Source organism: Hylobates moloch, unplaced genomic scaffold, assembly GCF_009828535.3.
Source record: "Hylobates moloch isolate HMO894 unplaced genomic scaffold, HMol_V3 SCAFFOLD_17, whole genome shotgun sequence".
NCBI lineage: Eukaryota > Metazoa > Chordata > Mammalia > Primates > Hylobatidae > Hylobates > Hylobates moloch.
In genome coordinates this window covers 51,991,849-52,012,780 of record NW_026652292.1, presented here as the reverse complement: position 1 = coordinate 52,012,780, position 20,932 = coordinate 51,991,849, and the positions used below count along the sequence as shown (strand labels likewise).

The 20,932-nt window shown below is 40.3% G+C and overlaps 2 protein-coding genes across 5 annotated transcripts in view; one reads left to right on the top strand and one right to left on the bottom strand.

The window, feature by feature from the left end:
* Nucleotides 1–15,590, top strand: part of KLHL5 (kelch like family member 5) — an 87,039-nt gene extending 71,449 nt beyond the window's left edge. Inside the window, exons 11-12 of one of the 4 annotated variants that reach the window (XR_009210630.1) lie at nt 13,176–13,302; nt 15,480–15,590. Coding sequence is in view for 3 of the 4 variants with exons in the window: in XM_032135847.2 (XP_031991738.1) it covers nt 362–418 (57 nt within the window). In the remaining variant the exon portion in view is untranslated. Of the gene's footprint in view, nt 1–361; nt 5,446–13,175; nt 13,659–15,479 lie in introns of those variants that run through there. The other 3 variants (XM_058430283.1, XM_032135847.2, XM_032135848.2) reach the window with 3 other exon arrangements.
* Nucleotides 1–20,932, bottom strand: part of TMEM156 (transmembrane protein 156) — a 214,070-nt gene that overhangs the window by 147,909 nt on the left and 45,229 nt on the right. The window lies entirely within an intron of this gene.

Here is a 20,932-nt window from a genome sequence, read left to right as displayed (position 1 = left end):
CCATATTGGTCACAGAGTTACTGTAAGTGTTCAGCATTTCTTCATATCCATACTGTGCATCATTTTGGCTAAAACAGTGTTTCATGTAGATTAATTATTGAGCTGTTTTTAAAAATCACCTTTAAAGAAGAGTGAATGCTACACAATCATGATGTACCCAAAACAACTTAGTCTATGAAACTTTGCCATGGAGGGTGGTTCTTGGGAAGGGGACCAGGCCAGAAACAGCGCTGATACAGCAGGGGCCAGGGCAGCAACCCTTTGCCAACAAGTACAGGCTGTTTCAATATTTCACCAACTGGCATAGTAGTGTTGACATTTTAACCTACAAATCCAATACATATCTCTTTTTCTTTTTTAGGTTGCTCCACTTTGCCTAGGAAGAGCTGGAGCTTGTGTTGTGACTGTAAAGTTATAATTTAGTGCTCTGTTTTCTACATGAAGACACCGTCTTCCTTTATTAATTTAGTATAATTATTCTATCAATGGATACATTTTTAGTAAACGTGCATTGTCACAATCCTGGGCACAAAGTGCCTGATCTCAAAGTGAAGATAGTAAAACAAGGGAGGAAGCAGTGGATGGACCAGGATTAATTCCTTTCATTTCTTAGTAAATTAAAACCTGCAGCTGGTGGATTGTGAACACACATTCCCGATGTAATAATTGAGGACAAATGCACTGCTCTGGAACATAACCCAGTCATGCACATCTTACTCACATCCAGATTTATTTTCCTACAGTGCAAACACACCAGATGAAACTTTAAAATGTTACTTTTTATAAGCTTATCATAAATGAGTTGCAGTAATTTGCTTGTTTACCTACAACCACTATTTTAATTATATACTAAAGATAACACTATTTAGTTTTTTCAGAAACATCTGCATTATATGTGTGTTGGTTGTGGATTTTGTTTCTAAAATTGGCTTAGTTCAATAAATAAAGAAAAGCATTAAGGACTTAAAGCAACAATAACCAAATAAAAACTTGATAGGATCTTTGAAGTCTATTTAAATATTCATTCCATTACATCTAGACTCACCAAGAACTACATGTTATGATGTTAAGTTGAAGCTGAAACATGATGTTTTGCATTAAATTTAAGATATGCAAATTTATGTAGAGAAAATAAATGTTATATACCCTATAATGTTCTTTCACCTAATTAGTATTTAATTATATGGATTTGTTTTATATTATAAAAGACGTTTTGATTTTGTCTTTTGATATTGACAAAATTGTTTGGATATCCTTATGTTCTCAAGTCTGTATCTGCCTCCCCTGCCTTATTTCGTATGTTTTGCCACAGTTAACCCATTGTGCTTCTTTGTAATCAGTTTGTGGGGGAATGGGCTTATTGAATGTCTAAAAAATAAGTTTAAAGAAGTGTTTGTTACCCTAAGTTTTTTACATTTGTAAACTCTAATTACATATGTGAACGTTATTACTCTCAGTGAATTGTTATTGTTTGCAGAAATGCACTGGGCAGTAACATTTTGTGATAAATCCTACAAGATATAAGTCATTGAGATGTCTAAGATGCTTTTTATTTTAACCCCAATTAATAACCACCTTATGAAAATAATATTTGCTAATATTTATTATGAACTAGGAATCAGAGTTTTTGTATGCATCAATGCACTTAATCCTTACAACAACCTTATGAGGTAGTTCTATTCCCTTTTTATAGCTAAGGAAATTGGGGTACAGAGAAGTTAGCCCCAAGGTTATATATTACAAGTAAGTGGCAGAGCAGGGATTCATACAAAGGCCTTCTCACTCAGCAGTCTTCACCCTTTACTATTCCTGCCACTAGGTAGAAAAAGAAAAATTTCAGCCAGGCGTGGTGGCTCACGCCTGTAATCCCAGCACTTTGGGAGGCCGAGGCGGGCAGATCATGAGGTCAGGAGATGGAGACCATCCTGGCTAACACGGTGAAACCCCATCTCTACTAAAAATAAAAAATAAAAAAAATTAGCCAGGCGTGGTGGTGGGCACCTGTAGGCCCAGCTACTTGGGAGGCTGAGGCGGGAGAATGGCGTGAACCCAGGAGGCGGAGCTTGCAGTGAGCCGAGATCGCGCCACTGCACTCCAGCCTGGGCGACAGAGCGAGACTCCATCTAAAAAAAAAAAATTTTCCTTTTAGGTGAGGAATTATTTATTTTAATTAAAAAAAGAGGGTTTATGCTCTTTAGTAATAAAATTTACCAGTAACACCCAATCAGAAAATTTTGGTTCCTTAGTATTTAGGGAAAACTTTTGTTTAAATCTGTTAGGGAATTTTACATATTTTGATTTAGAAAAGTGGATGCAATATAATATATTTCAAGTTTTATACATATTAGATTAATTGCATGGTATTTTAGGCAACTTAACTATAAACAAATTTATTCATAGAAGCATTGTTGCCAACAATTTAGATGACCTAGATGAAAAAACACACCAATTGACAAAACTGGCTCAAAAGGAAATAAAAAATCCAAACAGACGTATAACAAGTAAAGAGATTGAACCAGTAATCAAAAATCTCCCAACAAAGAAAGTCCAGGACTAAATGAGTTTACTGGCAAACTATGCCAAACATATAAAGAAGAATTAACACTAATCCTTCTCAAACTCTCCCAAAAAATGGAAGAGAAAGGAGCACCCTGTGACCCATTCTGTAAGGCCGGCATTACCTTAACACCAAAGCCAGACAAAGACCTCACAGGGAAGCTACAGACCAATATCCCTTATGAATATAGATGCAAAAAAACTTCAAAATACTAGCAGGCCAAATCCAGCAGCTTATTAAAATGATCATACAGCATGACCAAGTGAGATTTATCAAAGAAATACAGGGATAGTTCTACATACAAATGTCAATTGATGTAATAATATACCATATTAATAGAATGAAGGGGAAAAAACAGCATGATCACGTCAATTGATAAGAAAAAGCATTTGACAAAATCCAACACCCTTCATGGTAAAAACACTCTGCAAACTAGGAAGAAAAGGGAACTTTCTTCACCTGATAAAGACATTCATAAAAACCCACAGCTAACAACATAATAGCAAAACATTGAAAATTTTTCCCCTAATATCATGAAAATTCCTGGTTTCCCCACTGCTATTCAACATTATACTAGAAGGTCTAGCCACAGCAATTAGGCAAGAAAAAGAAATAAAATGAATCCCAAATAGGAAGAAGTAAAACTACATCTGCAGAAAACATGGTCCTATATATTAAAAATCCTAAAGAATCCACAAAATGATTCCAGCTGATTTTAAAAATTCAGCAATGTTGCAGGTTGCAAGATCAACACACAAAAGTCTAAGAAAAACCTGAGGGGAAATTAAAACAATTTCATTTATAAAAACATGAAAAAGAATAAAATACTTAGAAATAAATTTGACCAAGAAAGTGCAAGACTTGGACACTGAAAAGTCCAAAACGTTGCTGAAAGAAATTAAAGAAGACCTAAATAAATGGAAGACATCCTGTGCTGGCAGGTTGGAAGACTTAACATTGTAAAGATGGCATTACTCCCAAAATAAGTCTATAGATTTAATACAATCCCCATTAAAATTCCAGTGACCCTTTTACAGAAACTGAAAAGCTGACCCTAGGATTTATATGAGATTGCAAGTTACTAAAGGTACTCAAGTCTGTTCAAAACAATCTCGAACAAGAATAAAGTTGAAGGACTCGCATTTTCCAATTTCAAAATTTACTGCAAAGCTACTTGAATCAAAACAGTGTTGTGCTGGTATAAAAATATATAAAGCAATAGAGTAGAATGGAAAGTCCAGAAATAAATTACATCAATACACTATGGTCAATTGATTTTTGACAAGGGTTCCAAGACCACTCAAAGAAGAAAGAACAGTGTCTTCAACTAATAGTGCTAAGACAAGTGAATATTCACATGCAAAAGAATGAAGTTGTACCCGGACTTCATACCATATATAAAAATTAATTCAAAATAGATCAAAGACCTAAATGTAAGAGCTAAAACCATAAAACTTTGAGAAGAAAATATAGGAATAAATCTTCATGACCTTGGATTTGGCAATGGTTTCTTAGATATGGCACCAAAAGCACAAGCAACAACAGCAAAAAAAAAAAAAAAAAAATAGACTTCATCAAAATTAAAAGCTTCTACATATCAAGGGACACTATGAAGAAATTGAAAAGACAACCCACAGAATGGGAGAAAATATTTGTAAATCTTATATACCTGGTAAGGAACCAATATCTAGAATATATAAGGAACTCCTATGCTCAACAACAAAAAGACAACCCAATTTTAAAATGGGCAAAGGACTTAAATAGACATTTCTCTAATGAGGATATACAAATGGCCAACAAGCACATGGAAAGTGCTCAACCTCATCAGTCATTATGCAAATCAGCACCACAAGAAGATACCACTTCACACCTATTAGAATGACGAAATAGACCTAGGATCTAAACCTACAGGAAAAAAAAAGAATAGTAGAGAAAATAAATTTTAGAGAGGATGTGGAGAAATTGAAAACCTTCATTCATTGTTGGTGGGAATGTTAAATGGTGTAGCCACTGTGGAAAACAGTTTGGCAGTTCCTCAATAAGTTAAAAAAAAGAATTACCATATGACCCAGCAAGTCCACTCCTGGGTATATACTGAAAAGAACGGAAAACAGGTGTTCAAGCAAAAACTTTCACGCAAATATTCATCGCAGCACTAGTCACAGTAGCCAAAAAAGTGGAAACAACCCAAACGGCCATCAGCTGGTGAATGAATAAACAAATTGTGGTATCTACACACGGCACAATAGAATATTCAGCCGTAAAGAGAAATGAGGGACTGATACATGCTAAACCATGGATGAGCCTTGAGCGCATTTTTGCCAAGTGAAAGAAGGCAGACACAAAAGGCAATGTATTGCGTGAGTGCATTTATATGAAATATCCAAAATAGGCAAATCCATGGAGACAGAAAGTAGATAAATGTTGTAAGAGGCTGAGAGAAAGGAGTCGGGAGTGATTGCTAAAAAGGAGTTTCCTTCTAAGGTGATGAAAACATTCTGGAACTACTTATTGGGGATGATTGCACAACATGGTGAAGGTACTCAATGTCACTAATGGTAAATTTCACATACACTTTACCATAATTTTTTAAAAGCTTTATTAGCTACATTATGTTATGATACTTAAATGTCATAACAATAGCATTCTGTATGCTTCACTAGGATCAAAACTTTGGATTTATATGCATCTGGAAGAGAATTTTTTCACTGTAATTTGCAAATAAATGAATTTCTAAAAATCTGACAGAAAGGCTCTTAAATCTTAATTTCAATCTAAGAAGGGAGTGAGAAACAATGAGAGCCACGAGGGGAGAGTTAACTGGGAACGTCCCCACCGTCCGGTACATGGCAGGCATTCCACAAATGTTTTCTACAAGTTGAAATAGATATCTTTTCATGAGCTCTGTAATATTTGAAATTATTGATAACTCTTACACAAAAACAAATATTCAATAAAATGATATTTAATTTTACTGTGACTAGATGATACTCATGTAATATTTTTTATTTTTTAACTGGAGTAAAAAAAATCAAATGCCATGAAAAATTACAGGCTGCTTATGGCATTTTCATCATTCCGAGTCTTAAAGAACTTATAAGAACGCACCACCTCTTCCATCACAGCCTCTGTCCTCATTCCTAAGGTGTAGGAGAGTACCATGTTTATTTTGTATCTTCTCTTGGGGCTGAACAACTTGCGAGCCTCTTGAAGAAATGCCGTATTGACTGATGTGGGTATTGGCATCATCGCTAGACTTCACTGCCACCCTCATTTCCCCCCTAGTCCTGGGTAATTATTTGGGCTAACGAGGTATAATCTAGAGAGCAAACCCAGGGAAGCTCGGGAAGCAAATCTAGTGCCCTGGATCTTTGCCCAGGCTCAAGCTGATTCCATTTGACCATATTTCTTTGTGGATCATAAACAATTATATTTAATTAAGGTATTTTCACATAGTTTTGAGGACAGCAAAGATCACCTGGTGGCCATCAAGCAGACCATCTGAAGGCAAAACTCCTTATCTGAAGAATTCAGAAGTCATTAGACTGCCTTATTATCTAAAGCTGGCATCTGGTACTAGGCTTCTTTACCAAAAATGTATTTAATGTAAGTAACTAGAATTTTTATATATCTCTGGAATGAATGTGTGTCAAAAGTTACTGTGCAACCCTTCCTGACATCAAGGCACCAAAATGTCTACAAATGTAAGCATTTACCATGACCTGTGTAACGAATGTGGTCAAAATTACCCTTAAGCTCCTGCTTTAAGGTCCATAAATGCCTTGTTATTACTCCAGTTTCACACTGCTATAAAGAACTCACACCTGCAATCCCAGCACTTTGGAAGGCTGAGGTGGGGGGGATTGCATGAGCTCAGGGGTTCGAGACCAGCCTGGGCAACATCTTGAGACATCTGTACCAAAAATACTAAAATTAGCCAGGAATAGTCCCAGCCACTTGGGAGGCTGAAGTGGGAGGATCGCTTCAGCCCAGGAGACAGAGGTTGCAGTGAGCTGACAATGCACCACCGCACTCCAGCCTTGGTGACAGGTGACCTTGTGTCAAAAAAAAAAAAAAAGTTACAAATAATAGAACTTAAATGAGTACTGATTTTCAGGGAGGCGTTCACCTTCGGGGGAAAAAAAGGAAAAACAAAAAGGACATAGAGTAAATTTGGGGGTTTTTTGTTTGATTGATTTTGTTTTGAGACAGGGTCTTGCTGTGTCGCCCAGGCTGGAGTGTAATGGCCCGATCATAGCTCACTGTGTCCAGAACTTCCTGAGCTTAAGCAGCCACCTCAGCCTCAGCCTCAGCCTCAGCCTGTCAGTAGCTGGGACTACAGGCATGCACCACCATGTTTGGCTAATTTTTTTTTTTTTTTCTGTTTTTATTTTTTGTAGAGACAGGATCTCACGTTGTTGCCCAGGCTGGTTTCAGACTCCTGGGCTCAAGTGATCTTCCCACCTCCTCTTCCTAAAGTGCTGGGATTGTAGGCCTGGGTCACCACACTGACCTGGCACAAATTTTGTGGAAGGAAAGAGGTCCCTGCTTAGTGGTAGCCGGAGTGATGAGGTTAGGGAGAAGCTGTCATTCAGAGCCGTCTCTGCAGTGACAAGAATAGCTGTGCTGTGTGAGAACTTCAGAGAAGAAAAATGTTGGGTAATAAGTTTGGCAAAAGCTGACCTACTTATTTTCTGATTCCGTATCAGAAACTCAATAGCAAAGCAGCAGAGGACTGGCAGAGTGAGTTAATCCAGTAGAGAATCCCTTTACCTCAGAAACTTTCTGATCAATAAGGCATTGAGCAAAACCGTAGGGAGACTGAGATCCTATATAGTAATAGATGATAAAACAAAGGAGGGGAGAGAATGGTAGTTCCTTAAGGCCACATATGGGGGTATATTTTTGTATTCCCTGCAGCACTTAGCATTTTATCTATTGTTATACCTTCACATAACTAGCTTCCACTAATTATTCATTGAATATAAATATGAAGTAGATTTGATCTTTTGAGGTAAACCATCTCCGAGGTATTGGAGTGTGAGTTTATAGTATCCCAGATTCTGAAACACAGAACAGAAAGAATCCTTGCGGCTTCCTTGTTCACATGTTGGTGGGGGTGGACTAGGAGAAGGGTGGAAAGCCTGGGCATGGAAGAGGGAAAGCCAGGATACCTTCAGAAAGTAGTGAGTGGCCCAGGCTGACTGCAGTGTGGAACATGTGCAGAAGGATGGAGGGAACTGTCTACCAATTTATTGTTTTTAAAATTAATTTTATCATTAAAGTTTGTAATTCATTGTTTCAAATTAAAAATGCCAGCCATTCAGTGCTAGCATAAAGACTGCTAGCAGAATAAAATAATAATAAAACTAATTTTTAAAATGCCAATCATGCCTTCTGTCTGTACATGACTAATATTATGGATGCTAGATGCAGTGGCTCATGCCTGTAATCCCAGCACTTTAGGAAGCCAAGGCAGGAGAATCACTTGAGGCCAGGAGTTCGAGACCAGGCTGGGAACACAGGGAGACCTCGTCTCTACAAATAAGTTTTTTAAAAATTAGCCAGGCATGATGGTGTGCACCTGTGGTCCCACCCACTCGGGAGGCAGAGACAAGAAGATTGTCTGAGCCTGGGAGGTCAAGGCTGCAGTGAGCTATGATCAGCCTGGGTGACAGAGTGAGACCTTGCCTCAAAAAATAAAAAAATAAAATATATGGAGACACAGCAGCTGATCACAAAACTGCCAGAGATACAATCAGCAAGCAGGCCCCCATACACTGAGTCTACCTGCTCCTCCCTCCCAACCTTGTTTAAGTAGCCATACGTATTGCTTGCAGCTAAAATACATTAACTAAGCGTTCTATTTTCTCTTCTCCCAGCAATATTACAACATATTTTCTTAAAAAAAAAAAATTACAACTTTTTTTTTTTTTTGACACAGAGTCTCACTCTGTTGCCCAGGCTGGAGTGCAGTGGTGCAGTCTCGACTCACTGCAACCTCCACCTCCTGGGTTCAAGTGATCCTCCTGCCTCAGCCTCCTGAGTAGCTGGGATTACAGGCATGCACCACTACATCTGGCTAATTTTTTTGTATTTTCAGTAGAAACAGTTTCACCATGTTGGTCAGGCTGGTCTCAAACTCCTGACCTCATGATCCACCCGCCTTGGCCTCCCAAAGTGCTGAGATTACAGGCATGAGCCACTGAGCCTGGCCTCAACTTTTATTTTAGAGTTAGGGGGATACAAGTGTAGGTTTGTTACATGGGTATGTTGTGTGATGCTGAGGTTTGGGGTACGGATGATCCTGTCACTTAGGTGGTGAGCACAGTAACCAATAGGTAGTTTTTCAGCACAGCCCCTACCTCCTTTCCCTCTCTAGGAGTCTCCAGTGTCTATTGTTCCATCTTTCTGTCCTTTATAACAGATTTTCAAATGTTATTGATATTTTACTCAATATTTGGGTTGTGGAAAAATTTTATAATTTATTTGCATTACATAAATCCTTCACAATGAGAAATAGTCATTGCAAAGATTGTACCAGATGATTGCTCAGATCCCTTCCAGCTCCAGTATTCACTAAGGTAGATTGAATATCACATGACTGTCTCTTGGGAACCCACCCAGCAACTATAACATCTTTGAATATGAATCCCAGCCAGAACCTGGAATGCCACAGGAATTGTTACCCCATTGCTTGAACTACAATCCAGTGATTCTCAACTACAGTGTCATGTAGGATTACTTGTGCCAAGACCAGCTCGGTCAGGGAGACCCTAATCCAGCGGCGCTAGAGGAATTAAAGACATATATGCAGAAATATAGAGGTGTGAAGTGGGAAATCAGGGGTCTCACAGCCTTCAGAGCTGAGACCCCTGATTTACCCACGTGTTTATTAACAGCAAGCCAGTTATTAGCATTGTTTCTATAGATATTATATTAACTAAAAGTATCCCTTATGGGAAACGAAGGGATGGGCCAAATTAAAGGAATAGGTTGGGCTAGTTAACTGCAGCAGGAGCATGTCGTTAAGGCACAGATCGCTCATGCTATTGTTTGTGGTTTAAGAATGCCTTTAAGCAGTTTTCCGCCCTGGGCAGGCCAGGTGTTCCTTGCCCTCATTCCCGTAAACCCATAACCTTCCAGTGTGGGCATTATGGCCATCACGAACATGTCACAGTGCTGCAGAGATTTTGTTTATGGCCAGTTTTGGGGCTAGTTTATGGCCAGATTTTGGGGGGCTTGTTCCCAACAACTTGAAGAATTTTAAAATACATAGATGCCTGCACTTCACTCCAGGTGTGACATCTTGGGATGCCAATCCCAGCCAGAACCCAGGTGATTCTAATGTGCAGCCACCTTTAGCAGGATGACCAGGCCCCATTCCACACAATGGTGCTTTAGGCTCCTCTCACACTGCGTCCCTGACTTACCAACTTCTTCAAATCTGGGCCCTTTGTGTTATTCCATGAGCAAACTTTTCAAGCACCCTCAAGCACGTTTACAAGAGCCATTTATTTACATAATTATGAGATTACAAATCGTTCTTTTTTTTTTTTTTCTTTTGAGACAAGGTCTCACTCTGTCTCCCAGGCTGGAGCTTAATGGTGTGATCTCGGCTCACGGCAACCTCCACATCATGGGCTCAAGCAATCCTCCTGCCTCAGCCTCCCAAGTACCTGGAACTACAGGCATGCACTACCATGCCTGGCTAATTTTTGTATTTTTTTTTTCTAGAGATGGGGTATCACCATGTTGGCCAGGCTGGTCAAGAACTCCTGGACTCAAGAGATCTGCCTGCCTTGGCCTCCCAAAGTGCTAGGATTACAGGTGTGAGCCACCATGCCCAGCCTGACATTACAAATCCTTTTCATCTGCTAAAGTTCCCTGAAGACAACTACTAGGTACTTTGTTAGTTGTATTAAGCCAGTGCAAGATATACAATTTAATTTATTTTGAAACATCATACCATGTGGAGGTTTCTACTAATTTAGTTGAGCTTTCCCAAATTATACCAAATCAGTGAGGCTGACAATCATATTTTTGTAAAAGAAATGGAATATTTTCATCAAAGTTACTTAAAGAGATATTTGTGAGAGTCTAAAATGGATCAGAGCTTTTAAAGCCATGAACAACTCAGCAGACATTGGTTTCTGGGTATCATGTTTGAGTAGATTATTCAGAAGAATCATCCTGCTTAAAACAACCACAAATTCAGAATGAAACATAAAATATGTTGCCTTTAAAGCATTAAAGCACAGACAAAATTTTCAGGATTAAGAGGACAAAAATCTAAGTGAAAGCCAACCAGGTGCAGTGGCTCATGCCTGTAATCCTAGCACTTTGGGAGGCCCAGGCAGGATCGCTTGAGCCCAGGAGTTTGAGACCAGCCTGGGGCAACATAGTGAGACCTGTCTCTACAAAAAATACAAAAATTAGCCTGGTGTGGTGGTGCATGCTTGTAGTCCCAGCTACTTAGGAGGCTGAGGTGAGAAGATTGCGTGAGCCTGGGAAGTTGAGGCTCCAGTGAGCCAAGATCACACCACTGCAGTGCAGCCTGGGTGATAGGAGCGAGACCCTGTCTCAAAAAAAAAAAAAAAAAAAAAAAAGAAATCCAAGTGAAAGGAGAGAAGACTTGGAAAAATAGGCAGAGAACTGAAGCTCTTTTGCCCCAAGGGCATTTGCCAAACTCTCAAAAATTCCCCTTCGGTTCTGTTGACCTCCCAGGGGATGGGACAGAGAACTCAAAACCTAGGACCTGTCCAAGGTGGGAAGATCCTACTTCTACATAGCTGGGACCTCTAAGTACTACAGCTTCGAAGGTAAGGACAAACCGGAAGAACCTCTACCTCACTCCCCATTATCAGGAGACTACAAAAAAGGAAAGGAAATGCATTGCAATGTCTAGGAAGATGTGACCAGTCTCCCTGGAAAGCTGCAGCCCAGATTCACATTACTTGAAAAAGGAATCTGAATAATCCTATTTATTTAAAGAAAATCTTCCCACAAAGAAAACTCTAAACTGGGCATGTTGGCTCACTCTTGTAATCCCAGCACTTTGGAAAGCTGAGGCGGGTGAATCACTTGAGCTCACAAGTTCAAGACCAGTCTGGGCAAAATGGCAAAACCCTGTCTCCACAAAAAATTTAAAAAGTGGCCAGGTGCCGTAGTGCACACCTGTAGTCCCAGCTACTTGGGAGGCTGAGTTGGGAGGCTCACTTGAGCCCAGGAGCAGAGGTGGCAGTAAGCCGAGATCACCCCACTGCACTCCAGCCTGGGTGACAGAGTGAGACCTCATCTCAAAAAAAAAAAAGAAGAAAGGAAAAGAAAACTCTAGGCCTTGATATTTTCATTGGCATTTTCTACCAGTCAAGGAAGACTATCTTTCAGAAATGTATTTAAGCAGAATAATAAATGCCCACAGAAAATAGCACAAGGGAAACACCTTAGCTACACAATTCCAGTACATTTCTCATTCATATTCCCTTCAACAATGCTAAAACGTGTTCATTTCATTACACTAAGCAATTCTATAATTACTCAAAATATGGTGAAAGACTTTCTTCTCATTCTATCTAGTCTTTCATATTGCTCACTAGATTGACTGCCATTACTATAATCTGTTAAATAATGAGCATTTCAGAAAGTATTGTAATACCTAAAAATATTAAATGATAGTCTATTCACAGGAATCAAAACTACAGTACATCCACATCTGCATACTGGTGACAAGTCGTCTGACCATAATAAAATAATAACAATATTATATATTTTAATAGTCATAATTTTAAAATTATTCTCTCTTGTTAGTAATAACAATTATTCAGGTCAATTTTTCTTTGGCTTATCAAGCAGATGTTTTAGATTATATCAAAGTGTTAAAAATTATGCTAACTTATGATTCTTGGTTGTTTGCTGATACTGCATAGTTAATGCTATTTATTTAGCACATTGTCATTTTTTTCAACTAATTACATTGTGCTTTAAGATTTGAGCTAAAGACTTTTTGCACTGAATTATCTACATTCATATAATAACCTGTGAGTATAGAATCCCAGGGAGCCAGGTAGAACTATTCAATTAAAGTTCATGATAAAAACGTGGCAAGTACTATTGGCATAAGGAATATACTTAAAATTAAGGGTTTCATCTGTGTGACTCACACCTGTAATCCAAGTGCTTTGGGAGGCTGAGGCAGGAGGATTACTTGAGGCCAGGAGTTCAAAACCAGCCTGGACAACATAGCAAGACCCCATTTCCTAAAAAAAAAAAAAAAAAAAAAGTTTTTAATTAAAAAAAATTTTTTTATCTGTAGTAAGGCAAAGTTCCCAAAAAAATACATATTTAAATGAGCACCTTTCTGAAGGACAAAGATAGAGAAAAATGCCCAATATAAGATTATACCTCAGCATTCTAGGTCAAAAGACCTAGAAACTATAGCTCTGTAGTCAGCAAACTGCAGCCCACAGGCCAACTCTGTCTGCTATTTGTTTTTATAAATAAAGTTTTATTGGAACACAGACATGCTCATTTGTTGATGTCTGTAGCAGCTTTCGTGTTATGACAACAAAGTTGAATAGGTGTGACAGCGACTATATCTTTTTCTTGACATTTACAGAAAACATTTCCAACCTGTGCATGGGGGGATCATTCTTCCATCACCTAGAATATGAGGCCTCTGAGAGGATGATAACGAGGGAAAAAAACTACAAAGAAAATGGCAGCAAATACTAGCACAGAAAACGGTAAGCCAAGGTAAAGCTTCTAATGATAAGAAAGTAATTGAAAGAAGAGAGCATGGGGTGAAAGACTGAGGAATGAGGGCCTGAACTCCACATGCCAGGGCCACTCTGAGAAAGTCTCTAAGATCCTCTGAGAAAGTTTTCTCTGGGTCTGAAAACAATTAGGGACTATCTTAGCTTTGGAGGCACCTAAGTGAAATTGAGTTAAAAATACATATTTTACTAAATTGCTTTAGACTTGTTCATTTGATTATTTTAACATAGGGAGGTTGAGTCAACTTGATTATGTGACAAACACTGTGCTAAGCATTTCATATGTGTGTTAACTCATTTAATTTTTACAACAGCTGTATGAAGTAGATATGACTATTCCCAGTTAACGATATGCAAACTAGCTAGTAAATGTCAGAGCCAAATTTCAAAACCAACCAGATTTCTATGACCTTAGAGCCCTTTAAAAAATCTTTCCAAGATTGCTACATGGAGGTGAGTTTTAAGCTGTCTACATTACACAGGATGATACATACTTGATGCCAAGATACGTCCTCACCACATCTGTACCACATTTTAAGTTTTTACTTTTAGTGAGTAGAAACAGGCTATATAATTCTGTCTATTGTGTGCCTGAATGGATAACACAGAGCTTTCATAAGTGCCTTTCTATTTTCTTTTTAAATATGTTCTGTGTAAAGGACAAAAGAAGGGCATTTTAGAAAGGATGGCATAGTTAATGACTTGGGTGCAGAGGGCTGTTGCTGTCAATAAAGCAGAGAGCAGGGATGCTGAGTAGAGCAGTCATGAATGGAAATGAGAGGATGAGCCATTAGCAGGAAGCCATAAACCCATTATTAGAAGTTTCATGTCATTGAAGGGAGCCAAATGCTTTACAATTCTAAGGACTATGAATAGCCACCTAAGGAGGATGCGTCTGCTGCTGTGATGTATCAGACAGAGTCCAATTGGGAGACAGAAATCACACGGTAATCTGAACAGGGAAGATTTTAAATAAATAATCATGTCCCATGACAGAGGAGTGGACTCAGAAGGGATTGGCTGGTTATCAGGATCTGAGATTTGCTTTTGCCCTTTTCATGGACGCTGGCAGAAGACATCCATGGGTTGAAGAAAAAGGATTTTATTACTGAAGGCACAGAAAGCAGTAGGAATATAGTGTTGGGGTCACTTCCCTGTGCCCTTCAATTCCCACAGGAACAAGAGAGAGGATCCCAGGTGGGAATCCACGGAGCTTGAGAAATCCATTACTTTTATAGTAAGTGGTAGGCTATCCTGCTCTTTGTCCTGGAGATTTCTCGCTGCAAACACAACCCTGAGAAATGGCCCAGGTAATCAGTAGTGGGCGGGGACGCTCAGAACCCGCAGCAGATTGCCTCTCCCCTTCCTTCTGCAATGTCTCCAGCACCCTCTACCGACAAAATTTAGCACTGTGCAGGCTTGCAAAGGAGAAAAGGGCTCATGTCCACGTTGACTGAGCAGGTAATGAAGACTGGATTTGTAGATCAGAAGCACTAATTAAAAACTGGTGTGGGCCGGGCGCGGTGGCTCACGCCTGTAATCCTAGCACGTTGGGAGGCCGAGGCGGGTGGATCACCTGAAGTCAGAAGTTCGAGACCAGCCTGGCCAAGGTGGTGAAACCCTGTCTCTACTAAAAATACAAAAATTAGCCAGACATGTTGGTGCACTCCTGTAATCCCAGCTACTTGGGAGGCTGAGGCGGGAGAATCGCTTGAACCTGGGGGGCGGAGGTTGCAGTGAGCCGAGATCACACCATTGCACTCTAGCCTGGGCAACAAGAGAAAAACTCCATCTCAAAAAACAAAAAAACTGGCGTATATGTTTATCAGCAGTACCAGACACCGCTGAATTATGATATGGTCCAAAAAGGGACAGTGATTCAATTCATTCTAACGTGTGTGTGTGTGTGTGTGTGTGTGTGTGTGTGTGTGTGTGTGTGTGATCGCCACTATGTTCTCAGAGCTAAGGTAGCTAAAAGACACGAAAAAAAATCTACTCAAAACATAGATAGTACTTAAATAATTTAAAGTTTATTTTTAAAAATCATTTCCCTTCCTTAATTATAGATAGATATAGATATAGATATAGATATAGATATAGATATAGATATAGATTTTTTTTTTACTGAGTCTTTCTCTGTCACCCAGGCTGGCGTCAGTGACATGATCTCTGATCACTGCAACCTCCACCTGCCGGGTTCAAGCGATTCTCCTGTCTCAGCTTCCCGAGTAGCTGGGATTACAGGCGCCCACCACCAAGTCCGGCTAATTTTTGTATTTTTAGTAGAGACGCGGTTTCACCACGTTGGCCAGGCTGGTCTCCAACTCCTGACCTCAGGTGATCTGCCTGCCTCAGCCTCCCAAAGTGCTGGGATTACAGGCATGAGCCACCATACCCGGCCCCTTCCTTAATAATTCAATCCTAAAGCTATTAGGTAGAGTATCGGAAGGATGGCATCCACAGTGGTGTCGAGAGGACTCGTGGTGACCCAATGTGGGGTATTGGAGTCCAAGCGGGGTGAAGAGAGTGGGCTACAGGAGGGTGACCTGGCACAGGGTCTCAGACCCCCATCAGAGTAAGGACAGCGTCCACACAGCACTGCAGCCTGGCCCGGACTGTCAGAGCCTGAGTAGGATGAGGGATATATCCACACCTGGGAACAGCCCAGCACCTGGGGGATTAGAGACTGGGCACAATGGGGAAGGTGCCTGTCCAGGGGACAGCCTGCAGTGGCTAGTGAGCCAGGGCCCAAGGAGGGAGAGGACAGCACCCCTGTGCATGGTGTGGGCTTTCAGACCCCAAGCATTGCAAGGAGGCCATCCACGATGGAGAACAGCCTGGAAAGGAGAGTGAGGGCCAAGCAGGAAAACATGGGCATCTGGGCCGGAGTGGGTGTGGCAGCAGAAATTGGAGATTGTTTCCATAGAAGATTGATCAAACTAGTAATTATCTTAAGGAAAATGAAAGACAAGCTTTTCACTGTTGGAGAAGGAAGTTACAAATACAGCAGAGGAAAAGGAAGGATGATCCCTGTGGCATTGAATTGGAATTCGACATATTGTTGTAAACTCATGGTTTTCAAGGTAGAGAGAGATAATAGATTAATAAATAAATATGCAAATATGTGCGTGTGTGTGTGTGTAGAAAGATAGGTAGACAGATATAGACCAACAGATATTCCTTAACTCTGAACTGAGCCAGCCTGAGAATAGCAATAAACACACCTTATGTCCAGGTCTTGGCTTCTAAATACCACTTTTTACAAAAAAAAAAAAAGAATGATCTTCACTTTGGGAGGCCAAAGTGGGGAGGATCACTTGAGCCCAGGAGTTTGAGACCATCCTGGGCAATATAGTGAGTCCCTGTCTCTACAAAAAATAAATAAAAAATTATCTGGGCATGGTGGTGCACACCTGTAGTCCCAGCTACTTGGGAGGCTGAGGTGGGAAGATTGAGCCCAGGAGGTCGAGGCTGCAGTGAGCCATGATCATGTTGCTGCACTCCAGTCTGGGTGATGGAATGAGACCCTGTCTCAAACAAAAACAAACAAACAAAAATAAAAAATCTTGGAGAAATGGCTGATTCCAGAGCTGGGGCATGGAAAATACAAGGTGAACCGGGAACATCTTACCATCTAACCAAAAAACGAGGTTGTGCTCAAAGACTGATGAAGACATGTCAGAAAGACATTGTGGCCCAGTTGGGTGGGCTCCCACTGGCCAAATAGGAGACAATTTAAGCATAAAAATAAATAAGATCTAATATCCAGCATTATATGGAACTTAAACAAATTTACAAGAAAAAAACAACTCCATTAAAAAGTGGGCAAAGGACAAGAACAGACACTTTTCAAAAGAAGACATACACGCACCAAGAATCCATGAAAAAAAGCTCAGCATCACTGATGATTACAGAAAAGCAAATCAAAACCACAGTGAGGTACCATCTCACACCATACTATTATTACAAAGTCAAAGAATAACAGATGCTGGCAAGCAAAAAGGAGCACTTACACACTGAAGTGCTCCTTTTACACACAAGTGAAAAAGCACTTATGCACTGTTGGTGGGAGTGTAAATTAGTTCAGCCATTGTGGAAGACAGTGTGGCGATTCCTCAAAGACCTAAAAACAGAAATACCATTTGACCCAGCAATACCATTACTGGGTATATACTCGAAGGAACAGAAATCATTCTATTATAAAGACATATGCACGTGTATGTTCATCGCAGCACTATTCACAATAGCAAAGACATAGAATCACCCTAAATGCCCATCAATGATAGACTTAATAAAGAAAATGTAGTACATACACACCATGGAATACTATACAGCCATAAAAAAGAATGAGATCATGTCCTTTGCAGGGACATGGATGGAGCTGGAGGCCGTTATCCTTAGCACACTAACACAGGAACAGAAAATCAAATACTGGATGTTCTCACTTATATGTAGGAGCTAAATGATGAGAACTCATGGACACATAGAGGGGAACAACATACACTGGGGCCTAATGGAGGGTGGAGGGTGGGAGGAGGGAGAGGGTCAGGAAAAATAACTAATGGGTACTAGGCTTAATACCTGAGTGATGAATTAATCTGTACAAGAAACCTCCATGACACAAGTTTACCTATGTCACAAACCTGCACATGTACCCCTGAACTTAAAATAAGTTAAAAAAATTTAAAAATGAGAACCATGAACTATAACCATTGAATAAAATAGGAACACATATAAATATAAATAAAATAAATACATAAATTGAAAGTTTGATGAGGAACAAGATGTTTACATCGTTTTAAAGTAGCTCCCCCCAAATATTTACTTTTTTCAAAGGTCAGAGAGTAACTTTCAGTTGAGAAGCCTTGCAGACATCACCTTAATTAAGTCATCAAACTGCACACCATCAGCTGGGCATGGTGGCTCATGCCTGTAATCCCAGCACTTTGAGAGGCCAAGGCAGGTGGATCACCTGAGGTCAGGAGTTGGAGACCAGCCTGCCCAAAATGGTGAAACCCCCTCTCTACTAAAAATACAAAAATTAGCTGAGCATGTTGGCAGGCACCTGTAATCCCAGCTACCTGGGAGGCTGAGGCAGGAGAATTGCTTGAATCCAGGAGGTGGAGGTTGCAGTGAGCTGATCACGCCACTGCACTCCAGCCTGGGCATCAAGAGTGAAACTCCATCTCAAAAAAAAAAAGCCCATCATCAATATTGGAACAAATGAAAATCTTGCCTAAACTATGGAGACAGTAAAAAGATTGGTGGGCACTAGGGGTTAGGGGAGAGGGACGGATGAGCAGACAGAGCACAGGGTTTTTTCAGGGCAGTGAAACTATTCTGTATGACACTATAATTATGGGTACATGTCATTATGCATTTGTCCAAACTCATAGAATGTACCACACCAAGACTGGACCCTAATGTAAACTGTGGACTTTAGGTGATGATGCGTCAATGTGGGCCTCAGTTGTAACAAATGTAGCACTCTGGTGGGGGATGTCGATAATGGGGGAAGGCCATGCATGTGTGAGGCAGGGGATATATGTGAACTCTGTACCTTCCGCTCAATTTTGCTGTGAACCTAAAAAACAAAATCTATTTCTTTTTTTTTTTTTTTTTTTTTGAGACGGAGTCTCGCTCTTTCACCCAGGCTGGAGTGCAGTGGCGCTATCTCGGCTCACTGCAGGCTCCGCCCCCCGGGGTTCACGCCATTCTCCTGCCTCAGCCTCCCTTGTAGCTGGGACTACAGGCGCCTGCCACCTCGCCCGGCTAATTTTTTGTATTTTTAATAGAGACGGGGTTTCACCGTGTTAGCCAGGATGGTCTCGATCTCCTGACCTCGTGATCCGCCTGCCTCGGCCTCCCAAAGTGCTGGGATTACAGGCGTGAGCCACCGCGCCCGGCCCCAAAATCTATTTCTTTAAAAAATCTTACTCCACATGATAAGATGCAATGAGAGGATGCAATAGTATCACTTCTGTGATGTTGCTGCTAAAGATGCATAATCTGGATGCAATCATGGTAAAACACCAGACAAACTAAAATGCAGGTCATCCTACAGAATAGCTAGCTTGGAACTTTCAAATGTGCTAAGGGACGAGATGTGAGGAAAGACTGAGTAACTGTCCTAGCTTGAAGACAAAAGAGACATGAGGCCGGGCGCGGTGGCTCACACCTGCAATCCCAGGACTTTGGGAGGCCGAAGCAGGCAGATCACTTAAGCTCAGGAGTTCGAGACCAGCCTGGGCAACATGGCAAAACCCCATCTCTAAAAAATATACAAAAATTAGCAGGGTGTGGTGGCACATGCCTGTATTCCCAGCTACTTGGCGGGGGCGGGGCGGCTGAGGCAGGAGGATTGCTTGAACCCAGGGGGTCGAGGCCGCAATGAGCCAAGATCACCCCACTGCACTCCAGCCTCAGTGACAAGGTGAGACCCTGTCTCAAACAAAACAAAACAAAAAAGAAACATGACAGCTAAAAGCAGTGCATAATCCTGGATTGAATCCTTTTGCTATAAAGGACATCATTGAAACAACTGTCAACGTGAATGTCTCTGTGAATTAGATGATAGTGATGTATCAGTGTTTACTGCCTAACTTTTATGATTGTATTATGGTTTTATAGATAAGTGTCTTTGTAGGAAAGAATGCTGGCAACTTATTCTCAAACAGTTCAGGGGAAAAGGTTTATTTAAACTATACTCTCCATTTTTCTGTAATTTTCTGATTGGTTCAAATTTTGGTTAAATAGTAAAAAAACAAAAATAGGCCCATTTTCAGGCTTGATACATGTTCTCCACATCCTAGGCTTCCTCCTTCCAGCTTCCACACAGCAAATATTTTTGTCTTCCTCAGATGCATAAGAAACATTAGTAGAGTTGAAAATAATCTACAAATAATTGATTATTGAAAACTGCACATCTGATCTCAGAATTGCCAGTGAAGGTTCTCTGCACATTACCTCATCAACTCTTTCATCCCAGGGGTATGAGATGAATTTTATGAAAATGATCCATACTCGTGACATTGCAAATGAAGCAGATAAAATTCTATTTTCCATTTGTTCCTTTTGGGGAATTCTTAGAAGTAAATTGATACCCTTCCCTGTGGAAGAGATAAGAGAAAAGTGAATGAAGGTTTGAAAAGAAGCACTGAGACCTTCAAAATTATCATTTTTATGAGTTTAAGGTGATATTTACATTAAAATAGCATGCCAGTGATGAGCCAATGAAGGGAAAAGCTTACTTTTCAGTTATGATTTCCAGGGCAGAGGAAAAGTAACAAGGAGACAGGGTGAAAGGAAGTGAGAAGATGAACAGAACTTTTAAAGTTTAAACTTAAAGAATAAAAACACAAGAGAACCAGAAACAGGTTCAATTATGCTGAATACACTATTTTCCAAACCTATCTTCTACCTGTCTGATTAATGTCTGTATTTCTGAGCTATATTAAACATTCCACCTCCTTCATTCCCACCTTCATTATTTTTTAGTCTTTTTTTTTTTTAAGATGGAGTCTTGCTCTGTTGCCCAGGCTGGAGTGCAGTGGCATAATCTCGGCTCACTGCAAGCTCCGCCTGCCAGGTTCATGCCATT